The sequence below is a fragment of the Misgurnus anguillicaudatus genome, chromosome 22, assembly GCF_027580225.2.
Source record: "Misgurnus anguillicaudatus chromosome 22, ASM2758022v2, whole genome shotgun sequence".
Lineage (NCBI taxonomy): Eukaryota > Metazoa > Chordata > Actinopteri > Cypriniformes > Cobitidae > Misgurnus > Misgurnus anguillicaudatus.
The window spans coordinates 46162575-46188399 of record NC_073358.2 but is presented as its reverse complement, the minus strand read 5'-3'; the positions used below and the strand labels follow the sequence as shown (position 1 = coordinate 46188399).

The following is a 25825-nucleotide window of genomic DNA, read 5'->3' as shown; positions in this document are numbered from 1 at the left end:
TTACAGTAGATGTCAACATTGTATTACACTTAAAAATATAAAGCAGATAAATATACAGCAAAATAAATTCATTGTACATTAAACCAGCATTGTCATTTATGTGAAATAACATGAGATTATCACAGTAAAATCATCTCAAAACATCCACAAATCACAACTGTGAAGATTTAATGAGCTAAAGCATTCTAGAAGTTACACAATCTTCTTAAGAGGTCAAATTAGTCCGTCCATACAGATTAAAATAATCCCACAAATGAAAATAACACAGAGTAAAATTTTAGCAGAAAGTTCACTTTAGAAGTTATTTAACAAACGGACACAATGACTTTGATGTCAATTATTCCTCCAGGTTTGGTGTTGGTTCTTCAGAGACCAGAGTCACAGATGGTTCGGATACTCCACTGAGCCTGCTACGCCGCCTTCTACCCACCTTACCTAATTCTGGGGAGGTGTGGTCCACCCACGCTAGGCCTACAGCTTGGAGGTCCACGCTCCTCCGGTTCCTCAAGCTGCGTCGCACCGAACCCCGACTCTTTGCCACAGGCTTCAGGATGTCATCGATGTTAAAGTCATCCTGTTGCCAGGGGGCCAAAACAGGTTCGGCAGGTACAGCTTCACGGTCTGAAAACTCAATCCTCTCATCTGTATCTACTACAACATCAATGTTTACACAAGATGATTTCAGGACCCGTCCACGTCTTTTAAAGCTTGGTGTCTTCTGCGCTGACTTCTCGGTGGTCATGCAATCTCCATTTAGCACCACGGTTGGAGATTTACAGCTTACTGAAGCCTCCGGCTCCTTGTGCTCTGGACCATCATGATAGTTTTGGTTTAAACTTGTAGCATCGTGTTGGTTATCAGTATCTTGTTCCTCAGTTTTACCTTCCGATTCACCAGTTGAGACGACAGCTGGGCCGCTAACCTTTCGTCTCTTGGTTGTGCCGGAGCTACGACGTTGGCGGGCAGGTTTTACGGAGTCACGTCTGGCTCTGAGAGCCATGGCCCCAGAGCCTTTATTTTCTGCGGGACACTCTGTGCCAACTATGGAAGTCATGCCCATATCTCTTGAGGTCTGCTCGTCCTTATTGGTCAATGGAGATTCAGACAAAATAGTACCACTCAACAGACTTACCATTGAGCGAATGGGCAGGCTATGAGGAACAACAGGTGTCTGAATGCCATCTCCCTCTCCACCTGCGTGATTAAGTGAATAAAACGATTACATTAGCTTGTTAAATACACTCTACCGTAATGAAGTTTTGTTTTGATGGCATAAAGGCTTCATCAATTGTGCCAGTTATTTTGCACAAGCTTTTATCCAGCAATAAGTGACTGGAAATTGGCCATGGGTGCAGCACTAACAGGAGTCTGCTTACATGCACACTGGTGATAAGCATCAGCAACAGAAGCATAATTTTAAACCATATTACATCCTGGATTTGAACTATTAGCCTTTGGGGTACTAGCTTAGATCTTCTTCCATTAGATCTTTTAACCATCTATAAGTCAAGAAGTTTTAAATTACACAAGCTTGATATCATTTTACATCATCTTGGATGTCAGTGTCTAATTAACAAAGCAGAGTACGTTTTGCTTTCTTACTGTTGCTACAAATGGTACAACAATGGGTAGCTACTTCAATAAATAAATAAATAAATAATCCAATAAGGTGTTTTGTAAGAATGCTGAGCTCTTCTACACTTGCTAAAAACTAATTTCAGTGTTTCCCACAGATTTGAAATTTACTTGTGGTGATAGCTGATGAAAAAGGCAATCATTACCCACCAACAAAAATGTCTACTATACATGTGGCAAACAACTAGTAATGTGTGACCATAACCCAATACTGATTTATAGAACACTTATATTAATTTCGTAAACCCAACCACCCCAAACTCTCTTTGCCTTCTTTTTGGCATGAACAAATGCGACTTCACTTTATTGGTTTTGCACTGATTTTTGAAGTAATACTTGATGACCCTTTTGAAGTAGGGCTGGGTGGTATGACGGTATATTCCGTTATCGCAAAAAAATGTCAGATGTAACAGATTTTCCTATTCCGTGAAATGTAAATAAGTGGGCGTGGCTAACTCTGTATTCCCACATGTTAGACTGAGTGTGACCGAAATACGTAAAATAATCCACTTATAACAAATAAACGAGTCATTTCTGTAATTTAATAATAAGCGCCAGTGAACCAACCACGGGTCTCTCTCGGGGCGCCCACAAGGAGTTGCGTCACCAAATAAAGCAAGCACTTCTCACGCACATAACACTAATTAACGTTTTATGAACTTTAAGCAAGCTAAGACAAAACTTGCGTTTATATCAGTGACACTTACGCTTCTGGAGCAATGTAGTTTGACGCGCCATTAGCTTATAGTACAAACATCTTTGATCAGAAAAACAAGGTCTAATAGAAAGTAAAGGGCATCAAGACTTTAAAACCGACTCCATGGTCATTGCTTATAGCACCTGTCATATTTATAATATCAATATCTAGAGATCAGTCTCTCATATACAGGCATTTATACTGCCTGAAGGTTCGTGCATATATTCATACTTTTCATTTTTAATGTACTGTGTCCATAAATACAAAATACAATGCATATTATAGCTTCAATAGATTTAAAAACAAGATTCTATCAAGACTTAATCTATTGTTATCTTCTGGGCATTTTCACTCTAACACCAACTTTAACTTGCCCATATTTTAAGACTGTGGTGAGCATTTAGTTAAAAGCTATAATGAGTGGCAAATTTCTGCAAATGTTTGTATTTCAAAAACAATAGAACCTAGAACATATACAGTGATTTATACAATTAACGTGAAATACCACTTTTTGGTCATAACGCCCACCCCTACTTTGAAGGGGTTTATTAACATTGTGAGAGGTGTAGAAAGACTATCAAACACTATACAATAATATGTATAGTATATAAATGACAGACAGTGTAGGTCTATAGATAATAAATAGGTCTAGAGATTATAAATGCGCTAGGTTTATGAAGAAGCAGTAAAAGTGCCTCTCTTTCTATTCCTCTGTTCCCGATAGCTTAATCCACTCATTATTTCAGATTCAAAAGTCTACTTGCTGTCCCGGTGACTTTACATTACAGCTTTGCTTGATTTATATCTTTTATTTCATCTTACATAAAAACTGTTTGCCTGTTTGAATTATAATTGCTTGACATTAGCATTGCTTATTTGCAACCATCTCTGTGCTCTCTGAGCAAACATTTTAGGTATAAAAAGAAGGTTCATTAATAATATTATTATGACAACGAGATAAGTAAAGTGCAGCGTGTGGTCGTGATTTTCAAAACAAGAGCCGGCTGTTATCGCCATAGAAACCGGAGGCGCGTTTGAGACTGCGCATGCGGTTTAGCGCGTTAGAACTGGCTGACTCTGATCACTGCCGGTAGTTCTCCGATTGACTTGGGTTTAATCAGATCCGGGACCCGACGTAATTAAACTGGAACCGACCAGGACCTGACTACCAATTTAAGACCCAGAACCATATGGGTCCCGTGAAGATTTCTAATGCATACAACTCAATTCATTGAGAAACAGAGAACATGCAAACACACACCGAAATCATCGGGAGAGACACGACGTGCTCACACGCAAAATGTGATTATCAAACAGTGTCATTATCACGGAATAACAAAAAAAGGTAACATTTTATGCCAGATATACTTGGGTAATCGTTAATATACCTGGGCGGACCGCCCAAGTAAAGTCACTTAAACACTGAATTTAAATGTATTGTGGGTGATTCTGAAAGAAAAGACCTAGAAAAAAAGTACCTGTTGCTTTTCCAGACGGTGTTTGTGTTGGTGTGCCACTGAAACTAACAGACAACGTCTCAAATATAGGACTGAGCAGAGGGTTCTTGGAGGCAAAGTCTCTTTTCCCATATAGAGAGCGATCCACCTCCTTATTGCCGAATCGCTTTTTAGCCCCCGAGGTCTTCTGGAAACAGAGACAAACAGGAGATGAACATTCACCAACTGTAGCTAAGTTTAAATCCACTTGTCAATCGAATTATCTGAAGTTCGGTTAAAAAACTTATGCGAATAAAGCTGGTGAAAGTGTGTTTCCATCCAACGGCTTTAAAGCGAATAAAAACCTGTGCGTAATGACGTCACATGCTGGTTTGCGATCAAATTGGTATATTGAATTGATTTGAGACATTTGAAGGTGTTTTCATTCATTTTCGCACTGAATCGCACAATATTCAAGCAAACATTTGCGAACAAAGTTTTGCTAGACAAATTTGCGGCATTTCACAAGTTATAAGTGCTTATGTGCCAGCTGAGCTGATAGTGGCATATCAAGCTATAATAATAAGAAAATTACGTTAACATCAAATTGCTATGATGATGCAGATGCATGTAAATGCCCAACGACAACGGAGGCATTAACGTAAAATGATAGTCCGGATCAATTCTTAACGTAAATGAGAACGAAAAAATATCTTTAGAGTTGTTAATAAGCCAATAAAGCTACGAGGGTTCTTTGGCCGAGGATCCATCTCATCAAGGTCGAATTTGCTTTTATTTTCCCTCCAGCACCGTTGCGAGATAACTCTCTTTTTTGAAACACGTATCGCTGTTTGAGCGCCTCATTTACTCCAGAGGACGTCTCACGTCTTGTCATAACCATTGTTGGACATTTCCTTCGCGAGTTCCTGATAAATTATGGCATTTCTTAGATTTTTGCTATCTAAAATAGAGCTGTAATCAAACCTGAAAGTATATTTAGATTGACAGCTTTTTAAAAGCCCGAACCCGTTTACAGCCATACATTATTTAAATTTGCGCACGCAAACAGCTTTTATCAAGAATGAGTAATTTACACAGGTTTTAACATTATTTATTAATGACTAACTGGGCTACACGTCACTTGGAAGTTGAAACAAAGAAAAAAAATAAGTCATCTGTAACATCGTAACATCTCGTTCTAAATAGGCATATGCAATACATTATAGGCCAACATGCCAATAAAAACAATTATTTCTTAACGAATTAAATTAAGATAATACATTCTGAATAAGATGGTTATTTGGGAATAACGAAATTAGGATAAAGGTTCTGTGGTATTTGCTTCGGCACTTTCTTTACATTAATGCCAACATTAGTCTATATCCTCTGTCTAAATTATGTATTTAAGACTAAGTAATATTTAGTTATAAATTAAAAAACCTTTACTCACCAAGATTAGGCATTTTTGTTGAGGAAATTATTAAATCCACTGTAAATGGCTTCAGCGTGGTCCTGCGCTTACTGAAAGGGCATTCAGCAGCATTGAACTTGACCGCTCATTTACCGTGCATAGGCGGAGCACGAGCCCGTGTAAAATGTTAGAAATGAAGCCCGAATCCGACCGAACCCGTTGGGTTCGGGCAAAGATCTTCAGCTCTATAGCCGTTATTTTCCCTGCTAAATTAAATTTAAAATGAATCTCGTCTCGTCGTTTTTCCACTTACATCTGACTTTGTTGACACACGCCATTTGTGCCACCAGAGCGGAAATGACCTAAAACTTTTTCTTCTTGTTTTGTGTGTGGGTTGCAACCATAAAAGGACCTAAACCTTAATCGCAAATCATTATTTATTCGGCAAATAACGTTTCCATCAGCGTTTATCGCATAAGCCATATATCGATCAAGATAAAATCCGATGAGATCGAACGTATTTCTTTTGAGTCGATATTCATGAAATTCAATCGAATTTTACTGTTTCCATGACGCATTTTCATTCGATATCACTTAATTCGGATAAAAACATGTGGATGGAAACATGGCTTGTGACTACACAAAAACTGTATGTACCTTATGATGAATACAAATAAACTAGGTTACAGTGCTACTGTTGGGTTTCTAATAGTCTTCTTACTGCTATAATTTATCTCTATATTTTTTATCTCTTGGATGGTCATGGGAGAGCAATAGTTGTTATTTTTGCAGCTGTTGAAGCAAATAGGAATGCAAACGTTAAATGTGCTATGGTCTCCCACATAGTGTTACTTTTTTATATAAAAAGAAAAATGTGAACACAAATGCACACAAGGCTTTAGAAATGTGAAATCAAGGCAATAAAATTCACTCATCGTGCTTTTTATAGATCAAAGGCTAAGTCCTAGTCATATCAGTGTTATTGTTTCAGGCTAAGTGTCAACATGATTGCAGCTTGAATAATCTGAGCTTTAAAAAGCCCAGCTTTATTAAGACTCTTCACATCACGTCAGCCTGATCTATAAATCCACTTCTTAAGCTTCATACCTTCATCTTTCCAGAAGCAGACGCCGCTGCTGTACGAGAGCTTCTCCTCGTCTCGCTCTCATTTTCTCCTGGTTGCTGAAACAAAGAAAACAGATCTGGTTTTTTCAACCCTTTGTTCCACGTTCAATATTTATCTGATGTATTTGCTTTGTCGGTGTGTTTTTCTAGGGCTGCTTGTTCTAAATTATAGTTAATTCCAAATGAAGAGACAAATAATTAGTCGTCTTAAGTGAAATCTGTTCAATATGCTCAATGCCAAACAGCAAAAACTGATAGCACTTTAAAGTGCACCTATTTCATTGCTAAAAAAAATTTTCTTTGGTGTATTTGGTGTAATACAATGTGTTCACGTCGTTTATGGTTAAAAAAAACAAAATTATTTTCGACATACCATACATTTTTGTAGCCACAGATAGCCTCAAATGCATTGATTTTGTACAAACTTGATTTAAAAAGAGCTTGGTCCCTGATTGGCCAGCTAATCTGTAGGTTGTGATTGGCCTGAATACCTCTGACATCAGCCGGAAATGTGACGCTCCTTACCACGTTTGAAAGATTTGCTCACATTGCAATGCTAACAGGAGTTGCGAGTCAAAGCGGGAGGACATGTGACATCAAAGGGTCATTTAGAATGTGTTGAAGCAACAAAAATACATTTTGGTCCAAAAATAACAAAAATTATGACTTTATTCAGCATTTTCTTCTCTTCCGGTTCTGTTGTGAACTGCATGCATGAAACGGAAGTCACGTGACTGCAGTGACGTGGCTGACGTGTTATCCACAGACATGTTTGCGAAGTTTTTTTTCCAAACATACAGCCTGCGTCTCCCTCAGACTGTAAACAAAGCTCGGGCGCACACAAAAAAACACCTTGGGGCGCACCAGATAACACGTCAGCCACGTCACTGCAGTCACGTGACTTCAGTCTCGTGCATGCAGTTCACAACAGAACCAATAGAGAAGAAAATGCTGAATAAAATCATAATTTTTGTTATTTTTGGACCAAAATGTATTTTCGATGCTTCAACACATTCTAACTGACCCACTGATGTCACATGGACTACTTTGATGGTGTTTTTATTACCTTTCTGGACATGGACAGTATACCATACATAGATTTTCAATGAAAGGTCAACAAGCTCTTGGACTAAATCTAAAACATCTTAAACTGCGTTTCCAAAGATGGTTTGAGGTCTTACCAGATTTGAATGACATGAGGGTGAGTCATTAATGACATTATTTTCATTTTTGGGTAAACTATCCCTTTAAATGTTGATTTGAAATAATTTATTAGGTAATTTTTAAGGAATGCAGACCTTCAGCAGAGAAAACCTGTTTATATTCGGTTTTAAGATGTTTGTGACATTTAAGTTTAAATACATTAAAGTTCAAATGTCACAACACTATTTGGTTAAATCATTTATTATAATGTCATATATGTTATTAAAAGACATATTTATATTTAATTTGTGTAATATTAAACTATACTTGTTAAAATAATTTGCAGCATCCCGGTTACAAAGTGTTATTAGTTTTGAGTAGTTATCGGAGAACAACAAACCTGCAAATGTCGCGACTGGCCAATCAGAATCAAGCATTCCAACGACCAGTGTAATAATGTTGGATAATGTCCATTGCATTTTAACATTATTCATAATAACACACTACTATGAATACACTATTGATTAACAATAACCAAGACTAATGCAGTAAATAGAGCTCTCAGACTTGATAAGGATGAGCACATATAGCAAGAAGTGTTTAAACAACTGTACAGAGAAACCTTCGATGAACATCATACTGTTGTTCTTCTCGAGTTTTTCAGCATGCTTGCTGGGAAGTGGAAGTCGATCGGGGCAGAATTTCATGGTGAGAATGTGTTACCGAGAAAAACATACCTTTCTTTTCCTGCTGCGAGAGCGAGTGGGTTTAGTGCTGGCGTTGAATGAAAGCTGCTGCTCAGAGTTGCCGGCAGACTCCATATCGAGCTCTGCTTCTGAAAGAAAAAGTGTCAGGCTCTATAAATCAACACCAGTTAACAAGAGTGCAAAGCTGAGGTCAGCTTTCCTGCATCCATATATATTCAAATTAGTACATGGTAGGCAAAGTCATGCTGAAGTGCTGATAACTTCCCACAGTTCAACACTGGGACTTTAGTGTCCCAGTGATGCTTAAAGAGGATAGTTCATCAAAAAAAAATTATTCTGCCATTATTTACACACCCTTATGTTGTTACAAACCTGTAAAAATGTATGGCCTGCCGAACACAAAGGAAGATATTTGTAATGAAGCAGGATACAGGAGCACCATTGACTTACAATGTAGGAAAGAAAAATACTATGGTGCTTAAAAATGGTTTGTTCCAAACATTGCTTAAAAAAATTATACAGGTTTGTAACAACTCGAGGGTGAGTAAATGAAGACAGAATATTCATTTTTGGGTAAACTATCCCTTTAAGGAGGCAAAACAACATAAATGCCAAATTATAGTTTATGTACATATGTATGTTTTGCCAGGATAGTAGTAAATAAACTCTTTGAAAAACTTATGATCCAATCTGTGTAGGTTTATATGTACTGCCCACTCACTCTTCATGGTTATTCTGCCTTTTGGCTCAAACCTTTCAGCCCAGAATATAAGTTGGACAGAAAGCGCTCTGAGGAAAATAGCAGGCAAACGGAGTAAAGAAATGCATCTCACTGGAGAGGGCCGATGGCTGATCACTAGTGGCTGATGGCAGGTTTTCCTCTATCTGTAAATCTGATGGTTCATCTTCACCCACTTGAAAAGCAGCATTCATAACTTCAATGTCTTCAGCCTGGGGCTGCCCCGAGTCTTCAGCCGAGAGTATATCTACAGTTTCAGATACATGATTGCAATACATACAGACAAGAGGAAGGTTAAGCTATTATATCCCATTATGTTCATATTTTTCAGTTTTTGACAATATACTGTATTTATTATGATGCTTTTGCTCTGAATTTTTCATCTTTTTTCAGGGAGACCTCATACACATTTGTGACCAAGTCATAGGTAGCGTGTATATTCGTAGCAATAGCTAAAAATACATGGGTCAAAATTATCTAATTTTTTATGCCAAAATCATTAGGATATTAAGCAAAGATAATTTTGCATGTAGATATTTTGTAATTTTCTACTGTATATATAAAAAATTATTTTACTAGTAATATGCATTGCTAAGGACCTTAAAGGACAAGTTCGGTATTTTACACTTAAAGCCCTGTTTTGAGATTGTTTATGATGAAATAGAACGGTTTTGACTGAAATTTGGACATATGATGCTGGCCCGAGAATTTTTGTGTGTTTGTTGTATCACCTCCAACCTCTATAATGGCTACATAGGTGCATTGGAACAATCCTTCCTAAAAATGCATTAAACTTTCGTTTACAAAGACGTGAAACTCACCGAGTGGTCAGGGGTGTTCACTGATATGCTTTCCAACAGGTGTTTTAGCATTCGTTGTAAACTTGTGGACCTATTTTTCCAAACGCCTCACACCCATATATTCTTCCGTTGAGAGCTTGAATAATAGACACTCCAGCCCAGTTGGTGCGATAATCCACCTTTGCCAATTGGAAGAATACAAACAACGTTCCCGGCGTCGGAGTAATACCGTACCTCACAGCACATCTAATACAAGCCAATGGAGTTGGACAAAAACTACGATAAAATCCTGTTGGAAAGCATCTTTTGCAGCGATATTTGTGTGAGCATATCAGTGAACACCCCTGACCACTCGGTGAGTTTCACGTCTTTGTAAACAAAAGTTTAATGCATTTTAGGACGGATTGTTCCAGTGCACCTATGCAGCCATTGTAGAAGTGGGGTAATACAACAAACTAGTGATGCACCGATGTATCGGACGATTTTTGATGAATTTGAAACCATCGGCATATCGGCAATAGCACAAGAAAGGCCGATACCGATTGTTTATTAATTAACTGCATAAAGAAATCCATTATATGTAAACAATGAGTTAATGTTGTTAATAAAATAAATGCTGAATAGCAAAAACCACCTTTGAAGGTTGTCATGCAGTCTTATTATATTTGTTTTAGCTTAATTTGTGCATCTCTTATTTTGTTGGTCAGTTGAATGTTAATTAGATCCAATCCATGTTCAGTAAAAATAATTTGATGCAGAAATAAACTAGCAAATAGACCAACTGTATAGTATTGTATACAAGTGTTTAATATCAGTATCGGCCAGAAGTTGTCTGTTTAAATCTGTATCGGCCCAAAAAAATCCTATCGGTGCATCCCTACAGCAAACACCAGAAAATTCTCGGGCCAGCATCATTATGTCCAAATTTCAGTCAAAACCGTTCTATTTCATCACAAAAATCTGAAAACAGGGCTTTAAGTGTAAAATACCGAACTTGTCCTTTAAAGGCGGGGTGCATGATCTCTCAAAGCCAATATTGATATTTGGAATCACCTAAAAAAAAAACTTCCATACCCCAGTAGAATCTGGACGCAACCCAGGCAACAATCAGCTCGTTTACATGCACACCTATAATGTGATTATTTCCAATAATGCGAGTAAGGTCTTAATTGCAGTTAGATGTTTACATGACTGGAGCTAACCTCTTCACTCCGGTTTACATGCAGTTTTTATTTTCGGATTATTCACACATAGCCCAATGCAGAGCACAAATGATGAACTTATATATATGGTCCACTGTTTTAATTTACTTACGTTAAATGACAAACACGTTGTTATAGATGTATTTCATTATCTGGTGCCGTGATGAAGATATAAATATGACAGTGCCTGTAAAGGGCGTTCACATTAAAACGATATAAAAATATAGTTTTAAAAATCGTTTTATATTAAAGATAATGGCAGAGTTCACACAACAACTACAACGATAGCGATTTTGGCACATGATAAACGATAAACCATTGACAGGCAATCAAATCTATTTGAACTTGAAGTGCACGCGCACTTAAAATGCAGTAGAAAGCTCATTCATTGCTGAGGTGGGGTCTATAACAAAACATTACCTCAGGTATCCAGTGCTGATGCAGTTGCTGTGAAATTTTTCTATCACATTGACTACGCCAAAAGGTAAGATATTATTACACAAACTACTACATTCATTGTTTAGTTATGCGAAACGCAGCGAGTTGAGGACATCTGCTGGTTTCCCGCTGTGTAAATGCAAGAACAGCATATTTACATATTCAGTGATATGTAGACAATTGCAAAAAAGTTTTTATTACAAGAAATATCCAATATTAGGTAATGCCGTGCTCGTTGACGCATACTGCGATTATAAATGGCATATGCCACCTCTTTTAATGCGATTATACTTACTGCGATTATGAGCTTAATCGCATTATTTTTATCGAATTATTGCGTTTACATGAGGAAAGGTATAATCACAGTATTCCCAAAGTCCCATTATAATCGCATCATTGGTGTGCATGTAAACGAGCTCAATGTCAGTTAGTAGACACGCTGCTTACTGCTGATTGGCTACAAGTGTGTTTTGGTATTCGGCCCGACTCCCTTTTCCAAAGTGTTTCTCAAAATTCATGCACCACGCCTTAAAATGTGATTTTCTCAATATTTCGTGTTTTTTTTTTGCACCCTCAGATTCCAGATTTTCAAATAGTTGCATCTCTGCCAAATATTTCAGACGATGTACAAATTTCCAAGGTTTTTCTGCATTTTTCAAGCTCTTAACCTTGAAAATCATTTCATAACTAACCTTCGCAATTCTCCGATGGTCTGTTTGATGGAGACTCTTCATCCATACTAGGAAAACATATCTGAGGAGACACACGTACACAATAATTTAGATTTGTGAAACTTGCAATTCAAACAAGAAGGTCACAGGCAGCACAATATTGCAATGTGACTACCAACCACTCCAGGAATCAAAGCAAAAGACGTTAATGTGAAACAGTTGGTTTATGGCGCTTTTCCATTGCATAGTACCCCACAGTTTGGGTCGGCTTACTATTGGGGGCTTTTCCACTGGGTACGGTACGTAGTACCCGATAATTTTTTTAGCAACACCTCGGTTGGGGTTCCAAGCGAGCTGAGCTGATACTAAAACGTAGCATAAAAAACACTGAAGAACACTGATCACGACAAGCGTTATGCTAAATGCAAGATTAGCATTTAGCATAACGCTTGCGCTGTCTCGAGCAAACCTGTTGTCATCTGTAGTTTGTTCTAAGTTCCCAAACTCCCTTTTAGCTGAGAAAAACACCCACATGTTGAGAATCAGGAACACCATACCAGTGTTTTCCAGACTTGTTGTTTGGGGCGGCACATTCGTGACGCGAAACTCAGCATGTACGACATTTTGCAACTTAAATGAGGCCCAGCGGAGCCCGTCGACCGACGCCACAGGTGTTTGTACATAAACTGTCATGTGAGATAGCTGTAGTGATAAACACGATGTGCAAACATTTATTTGTGGTGGTCAATTTTGATTTTGTGGCAGACTGAGAAATAAATGAACGTATAGCATTCCAACGACGCATAATGTCACAGCAATAGGCAGCGCAAATATAACAACACGTCTTTAATCCCTCCCACTCTGAAGTGGTACTAAACTCGATGGAAAAGCTAACCAAGCCAAAAGTGGCCTGACCCGACCTAACCCATTGGGTACTATGCAATGGAAAAGCGCCATAAGTAAGGCTGGCCAAAGTCACACCTTTTCAAAATCTTCAAATACATCATCACTGAACACAAGTCCAGTATTTCGTGTGTCAATAACCAGAACAGGTGAAGCTCCATTTCTTTCAGGACTGTTGAAGTCAGGTTGGGGAAGTGGGGGCTCGAATCTTTGAGGGGTCTTCAGAAGAGAGACTTTTTTTCCTGTAGATGATGGAGGACACATTGGAGTTCCCCCCTTTTGCAACGGGGTACTGGGTGGTAGGGTTTTGTCGAAGAACTCTGGGGAGAGCGGTGCACCAAAACGGACGCGCTTCTTCTTACGTACAGAAGAGATCTCGACATCTGCAGGTATGGATGGGTGGGTTAGAGTAAAAAAATAAACGATTTAATAAACAAAATGTATTTTTAAACATCCAAACACACATTATTATTCTCACCTGTTGGCTTAGTTTCTGGTTTAGAAAGCATGGGTAATGAAAGAAGCTCATTCTTTGAATCTGAACTCAATGCTGGTACAGAAGTTTGGCTCTCAGGCTCAGAGCATTGCATCTGTAAGAGCAGAAAAACACACATGCTGATTCCAGCGATCACTACATACTAATGCAGACCACTAAGTCTGTTAGTGACAGAGCGCCATGTCTCTTCCTGAGCACTTTACCTGCATAATTTTTTTCAGGCAGCTAATGTAACTTTTAAGAAACATCATTGTACAGGTGAAACATTGATATATTTACCCCCTGCTCTTGTTGTGTTGTGAGAGTGGGACAGGGGAGTGGCGTCTCTGTAATCTTGTCCTCACATTCCCTTGGTGGGGCCCTACAGTGTTTTTTAGAAGGAGGTGGAGTCACAGAAGGGGAGGGGCTTTGAATGGTCAGCTTGTTTTCTTTTCCTGTAGGACAGTAAGGAGCAAAATAAATGCTTGTCAAAATCACAATGACACAGAGACATACCAAAGAGACTAAAACCCTTTTGTGTGCTTGCATTTATATAAACTTTGCATTCAACTAATCATATAAGGAAAATAAGTCATATACATCTGGGATGGCATGAGGGTGATTATGAAAAATGTAAAAAACAAATTGAGAATATCTGGGTCCTGTCATTAATAGCTGTAAATGGAAATAATAGTTGTAAATGGGAAATGCATGACTGCTTGTGTGACTAAAATGATTACATTTCACAAGGTTTTCAATGTAATAATGTCAAATTACAACAATGGATTTAGTTAATTATCCTTAATAAGTTATTTTTACTTTAGCACCTAATCATTCTCATTCCTAATTTATTTCACTTAAAGACTATGTAAGTAGATAAAACGTTTAGATGAACTACAATTTGTAGTTCATCTAAACACTAGTCCAGGTTTCCTACACCTTAATAGAAAACGTCAAATTCAAGGACCTTTCAAAGACTTTCCAGTTCCAATACCCTCAAATTCAAGGACTAAATGTGGGGAGACATTTCAATTGAGAGCAAGGTTACATCGTGTTACCTTTTAAGATACATTATAACGGTTCCCTTTCGAGGGAACTCGCGCTGCGTCACTGCGGTGACACTTTGGGGACGCCTCCAGGGGTAAGTGCGTCTGAATGTGTATATCAAATTCATGGCGAGGCTTAATGACAAAGACAGGGTGCAGAAAGTATATCGCTATTAGAAATATTGCCAAAGACAGCGTTACAGGGATGCAGGAAGTATGGCAAGGGAGACGCAATGTCTCGTTCCCTTCTCAGGGAACAACAGTTACATACATAGTGCTTCCTGCTCTGCTCCTGTTCGGACGCTTTTGCTTACTGCTCTGCGCTTTGCTCTATCGCTTTTTATATTTTATCTTATAATTTTAACTTCAGCAAATCAGCATAGTGCTCAAACAACAAAGCTTGACATCAACGATAATTTACAAACTTTCGGGACTGGAGGATTACAAAAAAGTGGAATTTTTCATCCGTCTAGCCTCCCACCGCCATCAGCTTACATTCCAGAAGGAAAAACACAGCTGCCTTCATTCAAAAGGATAAGAAAAAGAAATGCCTCATCAACAATCTACTTGCTGCACAAACTGCCACAGACTTTTACAAAGGATTGCTATTCTTGAAACAAAGTTACTTACAGGACTACCAAACCAGACGGAACACACAGAGCTTCGTCATCATGGACGCCCTCAGCATACAGCCGGTGAGTCCCATAAATCTAATGATCAACACACTAATCAATGGTACAAACAGGGAGCAAGACCCAAAATCACTCGAGAAATCAGACTGTCACGAGCATCACATTTTGCCGCAATTGCTTCCTCCACCCCAGATACAGCTAGGACAAGGATTGCAAACACTGACTTTCTACCACCACCTATACATCTTGAGAACAGATTTGAAGTATTAATGAATATGAGTGAGGAATCCCCAAATGTGATAAATGAGACTGAACACCGATCAAATCAGCCAGCAGCTAACACTGATGCTAACTGCCGCTCAAGATCAAGCAGACAGCGGCACTCAGCGCAGAGCGCATCCGAGCCCAGAACTCTGATACTGGGGGACTCAATTATCAAAAAATTGATCAATAGGGACTCAACTACGTGCTGCCTTCCACAAGCAACCGTTTCTGATGTAAACAGGGAACTTCAGAACATTCTGATGAAACATAAGACTGTAAATCGAGTTGTCATTCATGTGGGGAAGAATGATATTCACAAAGAGCAATCTGAACTCCTTAAGAGGGATTTCAACAAACTTTTTGAAACACTCAGAACAGTGAAAGTTCAGCCGTTCATCAGTGGACCACTTCCAGCAAGAGGAACAAATAGGTTTTCACGTTTGCTTGGACTTAATACATGGCTGCAAAAAACCTGCAACATAAAAGGACTGAACTTTATAAACAACTTCAATCTTTTCTGGAGTCAGAGACAACTATTTAAACAGGATGGCATCCACCCAAACAGACTGGGTGCAAGAGTGCTAAAGGACAATATCTATTTCTCCCTTCATCATCCTTCAGCAGTGTGTGCCAATCCACTCAACCTGAATGGCACACACACACCTGGACAGAGTATGAATGACCACAGGACTTCTCTCCAGCACCTGAATGGACATGATGTTGACATATCCCACAAGGACAGAGATAACACCACGCAGCCACAACAACCACTGCTCATGGACACAATCTCAGCTGAGCCCTGCCTACAGAGCTCACCACAGTCAGACTGTGTCAGATTAGAACGGCTCCAAGATTCAGCACCCAAGGACGACTTTCTGGAAAACAGCCAGGGAAACCAGGACAACATATCACAGCCTCCGGTCACATCAGAACAACAGGACTCCTCACTAGATATGTCATTCCTCTCTCCAGCATCCCCGCTTTTGACCTTCTCTGGAAAAATGGAGGAACTGGTTTATGCTGGAACTAAACTATCCCACTCTATTGCTGCAAGCCCCCAGATTTCAACCAGAAAACAGCAAGCCCCAAAACCACCAAAGCCAGTGGGCCCAGTTCCCCCTCCTCGTCCTGTGAGAGCTCTTCGGTCTCTGACACAACGCCAAGGCACACACCCTCCTCCATCTACTGTAGGTGAACCAAAAACAACTGATAACGGCTCTCAGTGATGTGTGTCGGGTTCCTGCTATGAAAATACTAATACTTTTATCAAATGTTTACAGAAGCAGGAACTCAGTGTGCCTATATCTTTCTCTATTTCTGTTTTAGTACATGATAGAAAGTGTAAGGCTAGATCAAATCGTGTGGCAAATCAATCTAATCTGCTGCCTGTGACTTGTCAAACTAAGATCTCTGTTAGGGAAAAAAATTGTACTGTTAAGTTAGCACTTTTAAATATCTGTTCACTTAGAAACAAATCACTTCTAGTCAGCGACTTAATAGCCACGAACAACCTGGATTTTATGTTTCTAAATGAAAAATGGCTAGAAGAAAGCTACAGTGCAACAGTCCTTAATGAAACAGCCCCTCCTAACTTTACTTATATGAGTTTTTGCAGAACTGATAGGAGAGGGGGAGGTCTAGCTGCTCTTTTTAAAGATGTCTATCAATGTAAGCAAGTGTCATTTGGGAATTACCCGTCTTTTGAACATCTAGGTATTGTGTTGAAAGGTATCCCACGCATTCTACTGATCATTATTTACAGGCCCCCAAAATACTCTCCAGCATTTGTTGAGGACTTTACAACTGTTATCAATGATTTCCTCAGAGTTTGACTGTTTTGCTATTGCTGGAGATTTTAACATTCACATAGATAAGCCAGAAAGCATTATGACAAAAGATGTCACAGCTGTTTTAAATACTTTTGATCTGACTCAACATGTACATGGACCCACACACAATCGTGGACACACTCTAGATTTAATTATCAGTAAGGGTTTAAACATCTCATCAATTGTTATTAAGGATGTAGCACTGTCTGATCATTTCTGTATTTTCTTTGATATAATAATCTCTCCTACTATTGAAACTAAATCTGTGTCTGTCAAAAAGAGATGCTTAAATGAGAACACCAGTGTGCTATTTATGAAGGCTATATCTTTAACACCAAGCATATCTGCAGTCTCTGTTGATTTTCTCCTTGATTCCTTTAATTTGAAAGTTAAGAGTGCAATCGATGATATTGCTCCTGTAAAAGTCAGGAAGAAGAATGGCAGGCAAAAATCACCTTGGAGAAACTCAACAGAGGTGCAGAATATGAAGAGACAATGCAGAAAAGCTGAGCGCATGTGGCGGAAGACAAAACTTGTAGTCCATTATAAAATCTATAAAGACAGCCTTCGTGCTTTCAGTGTGGAACTAGGCAAAGCTAGACAGACTTTCTTTTCAAATATTATAAACAAAAACATAAATAACACACGCACTCTTTTTGCTACTATAGAGAGACTAACAACCCCCCCAAGTCACATTCCAAGTGAAATGCTCTCAGACAGCAAATGTAGTGAGTTTGCTAACTTCTTCTCTGAGAAAATCAATAATATAAGAAAGGTGATCAGCACATCCTTGAGCTGCGCCGGGGTCAGACAAATCAGACCACAACATCAGAAAGTAGTTACGATGTCTGATTTCGAAGCAGTTGATGGTAACATTTTGGAAGAAATAGTACAGCATCTTAAAACATCAACCTGCACCCTTGACACACTCCCAACATCTTTTTTCAAAAGTGTCTTTAACTGTTTAAAAGCAGATCTCCTAAAAGTGGTAAATTCATCACATTCGTCACTTAACTCTGGCACTTTTCCAAAGTCCCTTAAAACTGCAGTTGTTAAGCCCCTCCTGAAAAAGAGCAACCTAGATAACACTGTATTGAGCAACTACAGACCTATCTCAAATCTTCCTTTCATAGGCAAGATCATTGAAAAAGTTGTTTTCAATCAGCTGAACAAATTCTTAATTTCTAATGGTTACTTTGACATTTTTCAATCTGGTTTCAGACCACACCACAGTACAGAGACAGCGCTCATAAAGATCATAAATGATATTCGCCTCAATACAGACACAGGCAAACTATCAGTGCTGGTGCTACTCGACCTCAGTGCTGCTTTTGACACTGTCGATCACAACATACTTCTTGACAGGCTGGAAAACTGGGTCGGGCTTTCTGGGGTGGTCCTGAAATGGTTCAAGTCATACTTAGAAGGGAGAGGTTATTATGTAAGTATAGGTGGGCATAAATCTGAGTGGACATCCATGACATGCGGAGTCCCGCAAGGCTCAATTCTTGCGCCACTCCTGTTCAACCTGTATATGCTCCCACTAAGCCAAATAATGAGAGATAACAAAATTGCCTATCACAGTTATGCAGACGACACCCAGATATACTTAGCTCTATCCCCTAATGACTATAGCCCCATTGACTCCCTGTGCAAATGCATTGATGAAGTTAACAGTTGGATGTGCCAAAACTTTCTTCAGTTAAACAAAGAGAAAACTGAAGTCATTGCGTTTGGAAACAAAGATGAAGTTCTCAAGGTGAATGCATACCTTGACGCTAGGGGTCAAACAACTAAAAATCAAGTCAGGAATCTTGGTGTGATTCTGGAGTCTGACCTCAGTTTCAGTAGTCATGTCAAAGCAATAACTAAATCAGCATACTATCATCTCAAAAATATTGCAAGAATTAGATGCTTTGTTTCCAGACAAGACTTAGAGAAACTTGTGCATGCTTTCATCACCAGCAGGGTGGATTATTGTAATGGCCTCCTCACTGGCCTTCCCAAAAAGACCATAAGACAGCTCCAGCTCATTCAGAATGCTGCTGCCAGGATTCTGAGCAGATCCAGAAAATATGAACACATCACACCAGTCCTCAGGTCGCTACACTGGCTACCAGTTACATTTAGGATTGATTTTAAAGTATTATTAATGGTATATAAATCACTCAGTGGACTAGGACCTCAATACATTGCTAATATGCTCATTGAATACAAACCTATCAGATCACTCAGATCATTAGGATCACATCAGCTGGAAATACCAAGGGTTTACTCAAAGCAAGGAGAGTCAGCTTTTAGCTATTATGCCAGTCGCATCTGGAACCAGCTTCCAGAAGAGATCAGATGTGCTCCAACAGTAGCCACATTCAAATCCAGACTCAAAACACATCTGTTTAGCTATGCATTTACTGAATGAGCACTATGCTGCGTCCGAACTGATTGCACTATATTATATATGCACTATTTTAATTATGTTCTATTTCTCTTGTTTTTATTCATATTTTTAATTGTTTTATACTTTTATTCCTGTTTTATTCTTTTTCACACATTTAAACAGTTTTTATTTAAATCACATTTATTTTTTATTTTAATTGATGTTTTAAATTCATGTATCTTTGATTTTTGTTTTCTCATTTCTATGTAAAGCACTTTGAATGACCTTTGTGTATGAAATGTGCTATACAAATAAACTTGCCTTGCCTTGCCTTGCCTTGCCTACGTAACACAAGATGTTTTCATGTGTCAAACACAACTATGCAAAAAAGCATTTTGGTATGAATCAACATTTGCATACAAAAGATATAAGCATTTGAAGCGAACAATTTAGCATGTGTGCTTAAAAAGTCTAGAATTTGTATGATATTATCCTACACTACACAGGGAATAATATGGATTTTCCCCCCAGAAAACTTCTTGCATAAAATTGATTCAAGCACTTTCAATGACCTGTATCTATGCATGTATATTTTCAAAAACTTCCCAGGGCCTTGAATTTTTCCCCAGACTCACAAACGTTCAAGGATTTCAAGGACCCGTGGGAACCTGCTAGTCATTTGCCGGTTAGAATTTAGGTTTACATAATATATGTAGGTGTACAGTGTATATAATTATGTATATAAATACATGCATGTACAGTACTGTGCAAAAGTCTTAGGCCACCATGCCAGAATTAGATTTGTTGTTGATTCAATGTTATAGTGATCGTATATCATTGTTTTTCCGTCTACTTAATAGAATACATCCAGAAAATACAGGAAATGTGTATATTAAAAACTGTATAAAAATGTAAACTGATGTGTCAAGTGTTTTGGGGTAAACTCCCTTTCCACTTGAGCAATAGCAGGAAACTGCAGGATGTCTTAAACCTAAATAAAATTAAATACAAATTTTAATTATTTTTTACTTCATTCTGCTCAAAAACGCTCAAGATGGGTTTAGTGCCAAGAGAGGTCACACTAAACACAGACAATGCCTAAAGAAGAGATTTAGTCCTGAAATGTATTTTTTTTTTTACATATTTACTGTATTTTCTGTTTGTATCTTAATAAAATATTGAAAAAAAAAATATGGATGGAAATTAAAACTTCTAAAACAAGTCTGGTGGTGGTGGCCTAAGACTTTTGCACAGTACTGTATACATTAAAGAAATATTTTTGTGTTATATATAAATATTTATTATATTAATATATTTTTTCTTAAAATTATACATGCATGTGTGTGCATTTATATAGAGATAATATTATACACACTATGTAAACAAACACATTAATTCTGCCAAGATTAATTGCGACTGATCGTTAGACAGCCCTACTTAACACCACCTACAACTGCCTACCGACAGCACTCCTGTCAAAACACAGGAAAGAAAATCACTGTGTTTCTCATTAAAAAACATGTCAGGTAAATTGGGAGACATCAAACCGACTGTACCTGTACATCTAGGCAGCTTTGGTTTTTTATTGTACCTCTAGGCAGTTCGGGTGGTTTTATTGGAAACGTCAACTAATTTGATTCACAATATCAAAAACATCTCAAACTATCACCGATTACTTGGATTAGAACTCTGGATATGGGTATGTATGCATACTTTTAAGGACACAAAGGCCTCTGTAATGTGAGCATTTACTTAAGCCCCATATTTATACAAGACTCATAAACGTCCTGTGATTTATTCTACACGTCATCTTGCTGTTCTCTAACTGGGATCAGAGACTTCACATCAAACGTGCTTGGCATCAATTCCACCTCAAGTTTATTAAACAGAAAATGCAAGTGATGGACCTAAGCCAAGGTATATGGCATATTTCATTTTTCATGTATTAAATGAGACTGAGGTAGAGTTTTAGAGGGTTGTAGCATTATTCATTTTGCTGTCAAATGTTCAGACGAAGCCGCATTGACAATATGTCTAACTAGCCTAAAGCCGGGTGCAAACCTCTCAGAGGATTATGTTTTACATTGACTTTTGCATGTATTAAAACTTGAAATGTGTAAAATTTTACCAGTCAGTGTGTAAAATTTTATCTCAGATAAAGTGAATTTAGCAAAAACTTGCTGAAAATTTAGGTCTCAAGACTAGTATCTACCACTCCATGTATTATTAAACATGTCCCCTAACCTGGCTAAAGCCCGGATTGTAGTCTGTTTTTTTATGTGTATGCAAACTTATGCACACAGTGAAATGCACAGCCTCGCAAAATATAGTTTATTTGAGTCTTTTTGATGTGTACACAGACATTGGAAGCATGCGCATTGCGACAAAATGCAATGCATCTGCTGGGCTACATAAAGGTAAACACCTTAACCAGCTTTTTTCTGTGTTGTCCATGTGTGCATGTAAAAGATAACCATTACAAACTATAGTAAGTGTAAAGTAAAGGGCTCAATAATGTTGCAGTTTGAGTTAAATCACTCCTTAACTTTGCCCATCTTTGTTTTCACTGTCACAAACGGAAATACCCATGACACAGTTTTTTTACCTGACGGAAGGGGTTCTGGTGGACCAATCACAGTGCTTGTGGTCCACGTAGAACTGACACACTGTTAAAAATTTTGCAAGGTGCACGTCAGTCTACTCGGAGCTACAAACAGGCTATGTATAACCTACGGCGTACAGTTTACGCACAACTATAAATTGGGCTTAACGCATAAAAATCTGCTCTTGACTCATGCAGTTGACGGAGAAACTGCAAAACTAAAAACTTGTGTAACATATAATAACTAGTAGCGGTGTAAGAAAATATTGATACATCCCATTGTGATATTATGATCGGCAATACTGTATCAATTAAAAAACTAACAAAAAAAACAAATGCAATATCAATATCTTTTAAATAAAAATGAAAAAAGATTCATGGCAGTTGTTTCGTTTGGAGTTTACATCCCGCCCACTAGACTGCATTCTTTTTATCTCTGAACTTAAAAAGTGACAGGAAGTACTTGCATAGGGACGCACCATAATTTTTTTTGTAAAGGTTTGCATACGGAGGTGTGTTCTCAATGAAACCTTCTCCAAAATGATATCCTATTACACCTCCAAAACAGGAAATACCCAAAACAATTGCACTGTTTTTTTTTTGCATTATCGCAATGTATCACACAAAGCACAATGTATCGCAACCAGTGTATCGTGATACGTATTGTGAGATTTTTGCCGAAACACAGTCCTAATAACTAGGCAGACTATAGGTGGTGACGTCACCGTCTGTGAGAAAAAAACTAAAAAAAAACTATGTAAACCCAGGTCCCTTTCGAGGAACTCGCCTTGGCATGACTGATCTAAATCACCTGGATGCCATGTGGACCAGGGGTATAAAAAGGCATCCCACACAAACACACACGCTACCAAGTGCCGAAGCAAGTGTCTACAGGGATGCAGGGAGTATGGCATGGAGACGCAGCGTCTCGTTCCCTTCTCAGGGAACCAGAGTTACATACGTAACCCAAGACATTTTCTGTGTAGCTGCCAGTTTAATGATTTGCATGTAAATGGGTAACAACAAGTTTCCATAAGAAGCTAATTTTTTAAGAGATATAATATGTTTTATTGTGCATGTAAATGCACTCAATATGGCATTTTTTTAACTATTCTTTCATGTTCATCTGGTACTTGCATTAGTGTGACTTTAGTCATTAGTGAGATTTTAGTTTTGTGTTAGCAACAATCAAAAGTTTGAGCAGAAACTGACCATTTTGAGAATCTTGTGCCGGATTGTTTTTTACACTCTCCTCTTTTTTCATCTGTTCATTCATTGCTGCTTCCTCCTCGTCATCTTCCTCCATCAAGCTCTGGAAAGCAGCCATCTTCTTCTTTAGAGAGTCACAGCGTGAAACAAAAGGACTTTCCTGCAAAAGCTTCAACAAGAGAAAGCATCAACTATGAGTCAATAAATAATAACAATAATAAAGATGCATGTTTCTCTTCAAGCAACATGCTGTTCTGTTATACGTCAGGGACAGCTCCTAACATCTACCTGTGGGGTTCGAGGTGGTGTTTTTGCTGCTTGTTTGGCTCTGAAGCAGATGAGAGAGTTTGTTTCCGGAGATCCCCGGACTCCAATTGAAGATCTCCTCCTTGCCTTCAGCTGAGCCACTCTGGATTTATCTGGGGGAGAAAACTTGGTGAAAATGTGCTCATTCAATTGAATTTAGCATGCAGTATTTACATTTATATTGGCAAAGCAACTGATAGTTGACATGCTATGGTGTAATATACTGTATGGGACATCTATCTGCTCAATCTAACAACATTTTCATTGCATGCACCAAACATACACTTTCTCTTACATATTCATATAATTTTTAAATAAAATGCTGATGGGCATGTCATGCAAGTTGTGGAGAGTGGGTATTTTATGCATTACGTATTACAGCTGTACCTCAAGTCTGTAATAAAGTTTGATCATGACAGTAACAAAAAGGAACAAACTAATCTGAACTGGTAGAGCATTGTGTTAGCAACGCAAAGGTTGTGGGTTTGACCCCCAGGGAACACATACAGACACAAAAATGTATAACTTTATCTTGAATACCCTGTAGGTTGCTTTGGATAAAAGCATATGCCACGTGCATAAATGTAAATGTAATGTAAACGTTTACACTTATAAGGCAACATCAAACGGTGTCAGCTCTGCAACAAATCTAGTTTAACGTGTTACTTACCTTTAATCTTTGGGGAATGTAAGAAACTATTTGTTGATATGCCAAACTGTGAAGTAGTGAATTTGGAGAAGTCCACATCAGTCTCATTGTTTTGCTGGGATAAAGACAAAGCTGCCAGTGGTGGTCTGCTGTCTACGTCTTCAGCAACCTCCATGCTTGAGTCCAGAACATAAGCTATGAGATCTGAGTAAAAAAACGAATGAAAGATTAGATAAAGTCATCCTAAACCATCGGAAAGTATGCCAATACTATCATACACTTCTTCAGTAACATGCAAGTTACAAGTTACTGACAACAACAGAGCAGCGATGGCTAACATCAACTTTGTGAAAGATTGCACGACTAAAAAATGAACGCTAAACATGAAAAAGTCTAATACGGTTACTAAAACGTGGGTTATAGATCAAAATAACGCATAAAGTAGATAAATAAATAAATCTGTTAGGTCGCATGGAGTGAACGACGATTCAAACTTCGCTCCTTACCTCACGTTACAACGGCGCAAATATCCTTCCGCTCTCGTGTGAAAACCGACAAAATCACACGAAAGTCGTCTTTCACTAAGGCACTTATTCGTAATTATGTATGTAAATAGTAATAGAAATTAAACTTATTTGGATTTTTGGGTATCTAAAAGCGGCACTAATTCACCCACCTCAACTGACTGTACGTCTAGGACCAACCCCCTGCCGTATGAATCAGCCAATCAGATTTAAGAACCGAGTCTCGTGCTTCAAAACGGCCAATCAGCTTCGGGCGTGTCAAAGGCGCCTGTTTCGCAAGCTTTCGTTATTTGTAGTTAGTTTAGCAGTGGGAATGAGATAAACTGCTAGGTGCTAAGTAGAAATATGAATATGTTAATTAATTTACTTTTTTATTTTTTACATTTTATGCATTTAACAGACTATTCAGTGCATTCAATCAATACAACAAAAGACAACTAAAGCCACTAAATCAACATGTTTTAAATAATAAAAATTATTACAATAAATTAGGGCTGGGCATAAATATTTATATTTATTTATTTATTTATTTATTTATTTATTTATTTATTTATTTATTTATTTATTTATAGTTTTTTATTTTATATATAATATAGAATTTATAAAAATATAAATAAATGTATATACACATGTAAATGTTTCTTAAATACATACATCAATGCGTGTGTATTTATATATAGGCCAGTCTTATGATATAGGCCTATATAATATTTACACACAGCACAAACTCATATTTTATGCAAAAAATTACTTTTATTTTATATATAATCTAGATTAATCTATGCACAGCCCTACAATATATACACAAGTATTTTAGATAACCACACTAAATAGTACATAAAGTTAAGTCTAAATTATGTGTACTTCAGCTGGTTTGAATAGTTGGATTTGTTATAATTGCTGATGTCATTAACTAGTCAGTTCGAGGGAAAGCACTGCTTGTGTTAGCCAGCCTTGGTTTTAATGGATTTTTAAAATGTTTTCAGAGCTAAATGTCTAAAAAGA

At 37.9% G+C, this 25825-nt stretch overlaps 1 protein-coding gene across 4 annotated transcripts; it reads right to left on the bottom strand.

Annotated features, from left to right (window-relative positions):
* cdca2 (cell division cycle associated 2) lies at window positions 1–25064 on the bottom strand. Of its 4 annotated transcripts, none has more exons than XM_055198532.2 (13): window positions 24973–25064; window positions 24318–24500; window positions 23630–23760; window positions 23345–23510; window positions 13683–13837; window positions 13386–13497; window positions 12986–13290; window positions 12026–12086; window positions 8988–9140; window positions 8185–8282; window positions 6287–6361; window positions 3811–3976; window positions 1–1194 (listed from the first exon to the last, which is right to left on the bottom strand). In XM_055198532.2, the coding sequence occupies exons 2-13, from the start codon at window positions 24469–24471 to the stop codon at window positions 338–340; spliced, it is 2433 nt and encodes an 810-aa protein (XP_055054507.2). In that variant the 5' UTR covers window positions 24472–24500; window positions 24973–25064; the 3' UTR covers window positions 1–337. The 4 variants fall into 4 exon arrangements, with proteins under 4 accessions (XP_055054507.2, XP_073716461.1, XP_055054508.2 ...); XM_073860360.1 differs by lacking the exon at window positions 24973–25064 and adding an exon at window positions 24803–24966; XM_055198533.2 differs by lacking the exon at window positions 24973–25064 and adding an exon at window positions 24803–24966 and having other exon boundaries at window positions 3811–3973.
* Between the last annotated feature and the right edge of the window lie 761 nt (window positions 25065–25825).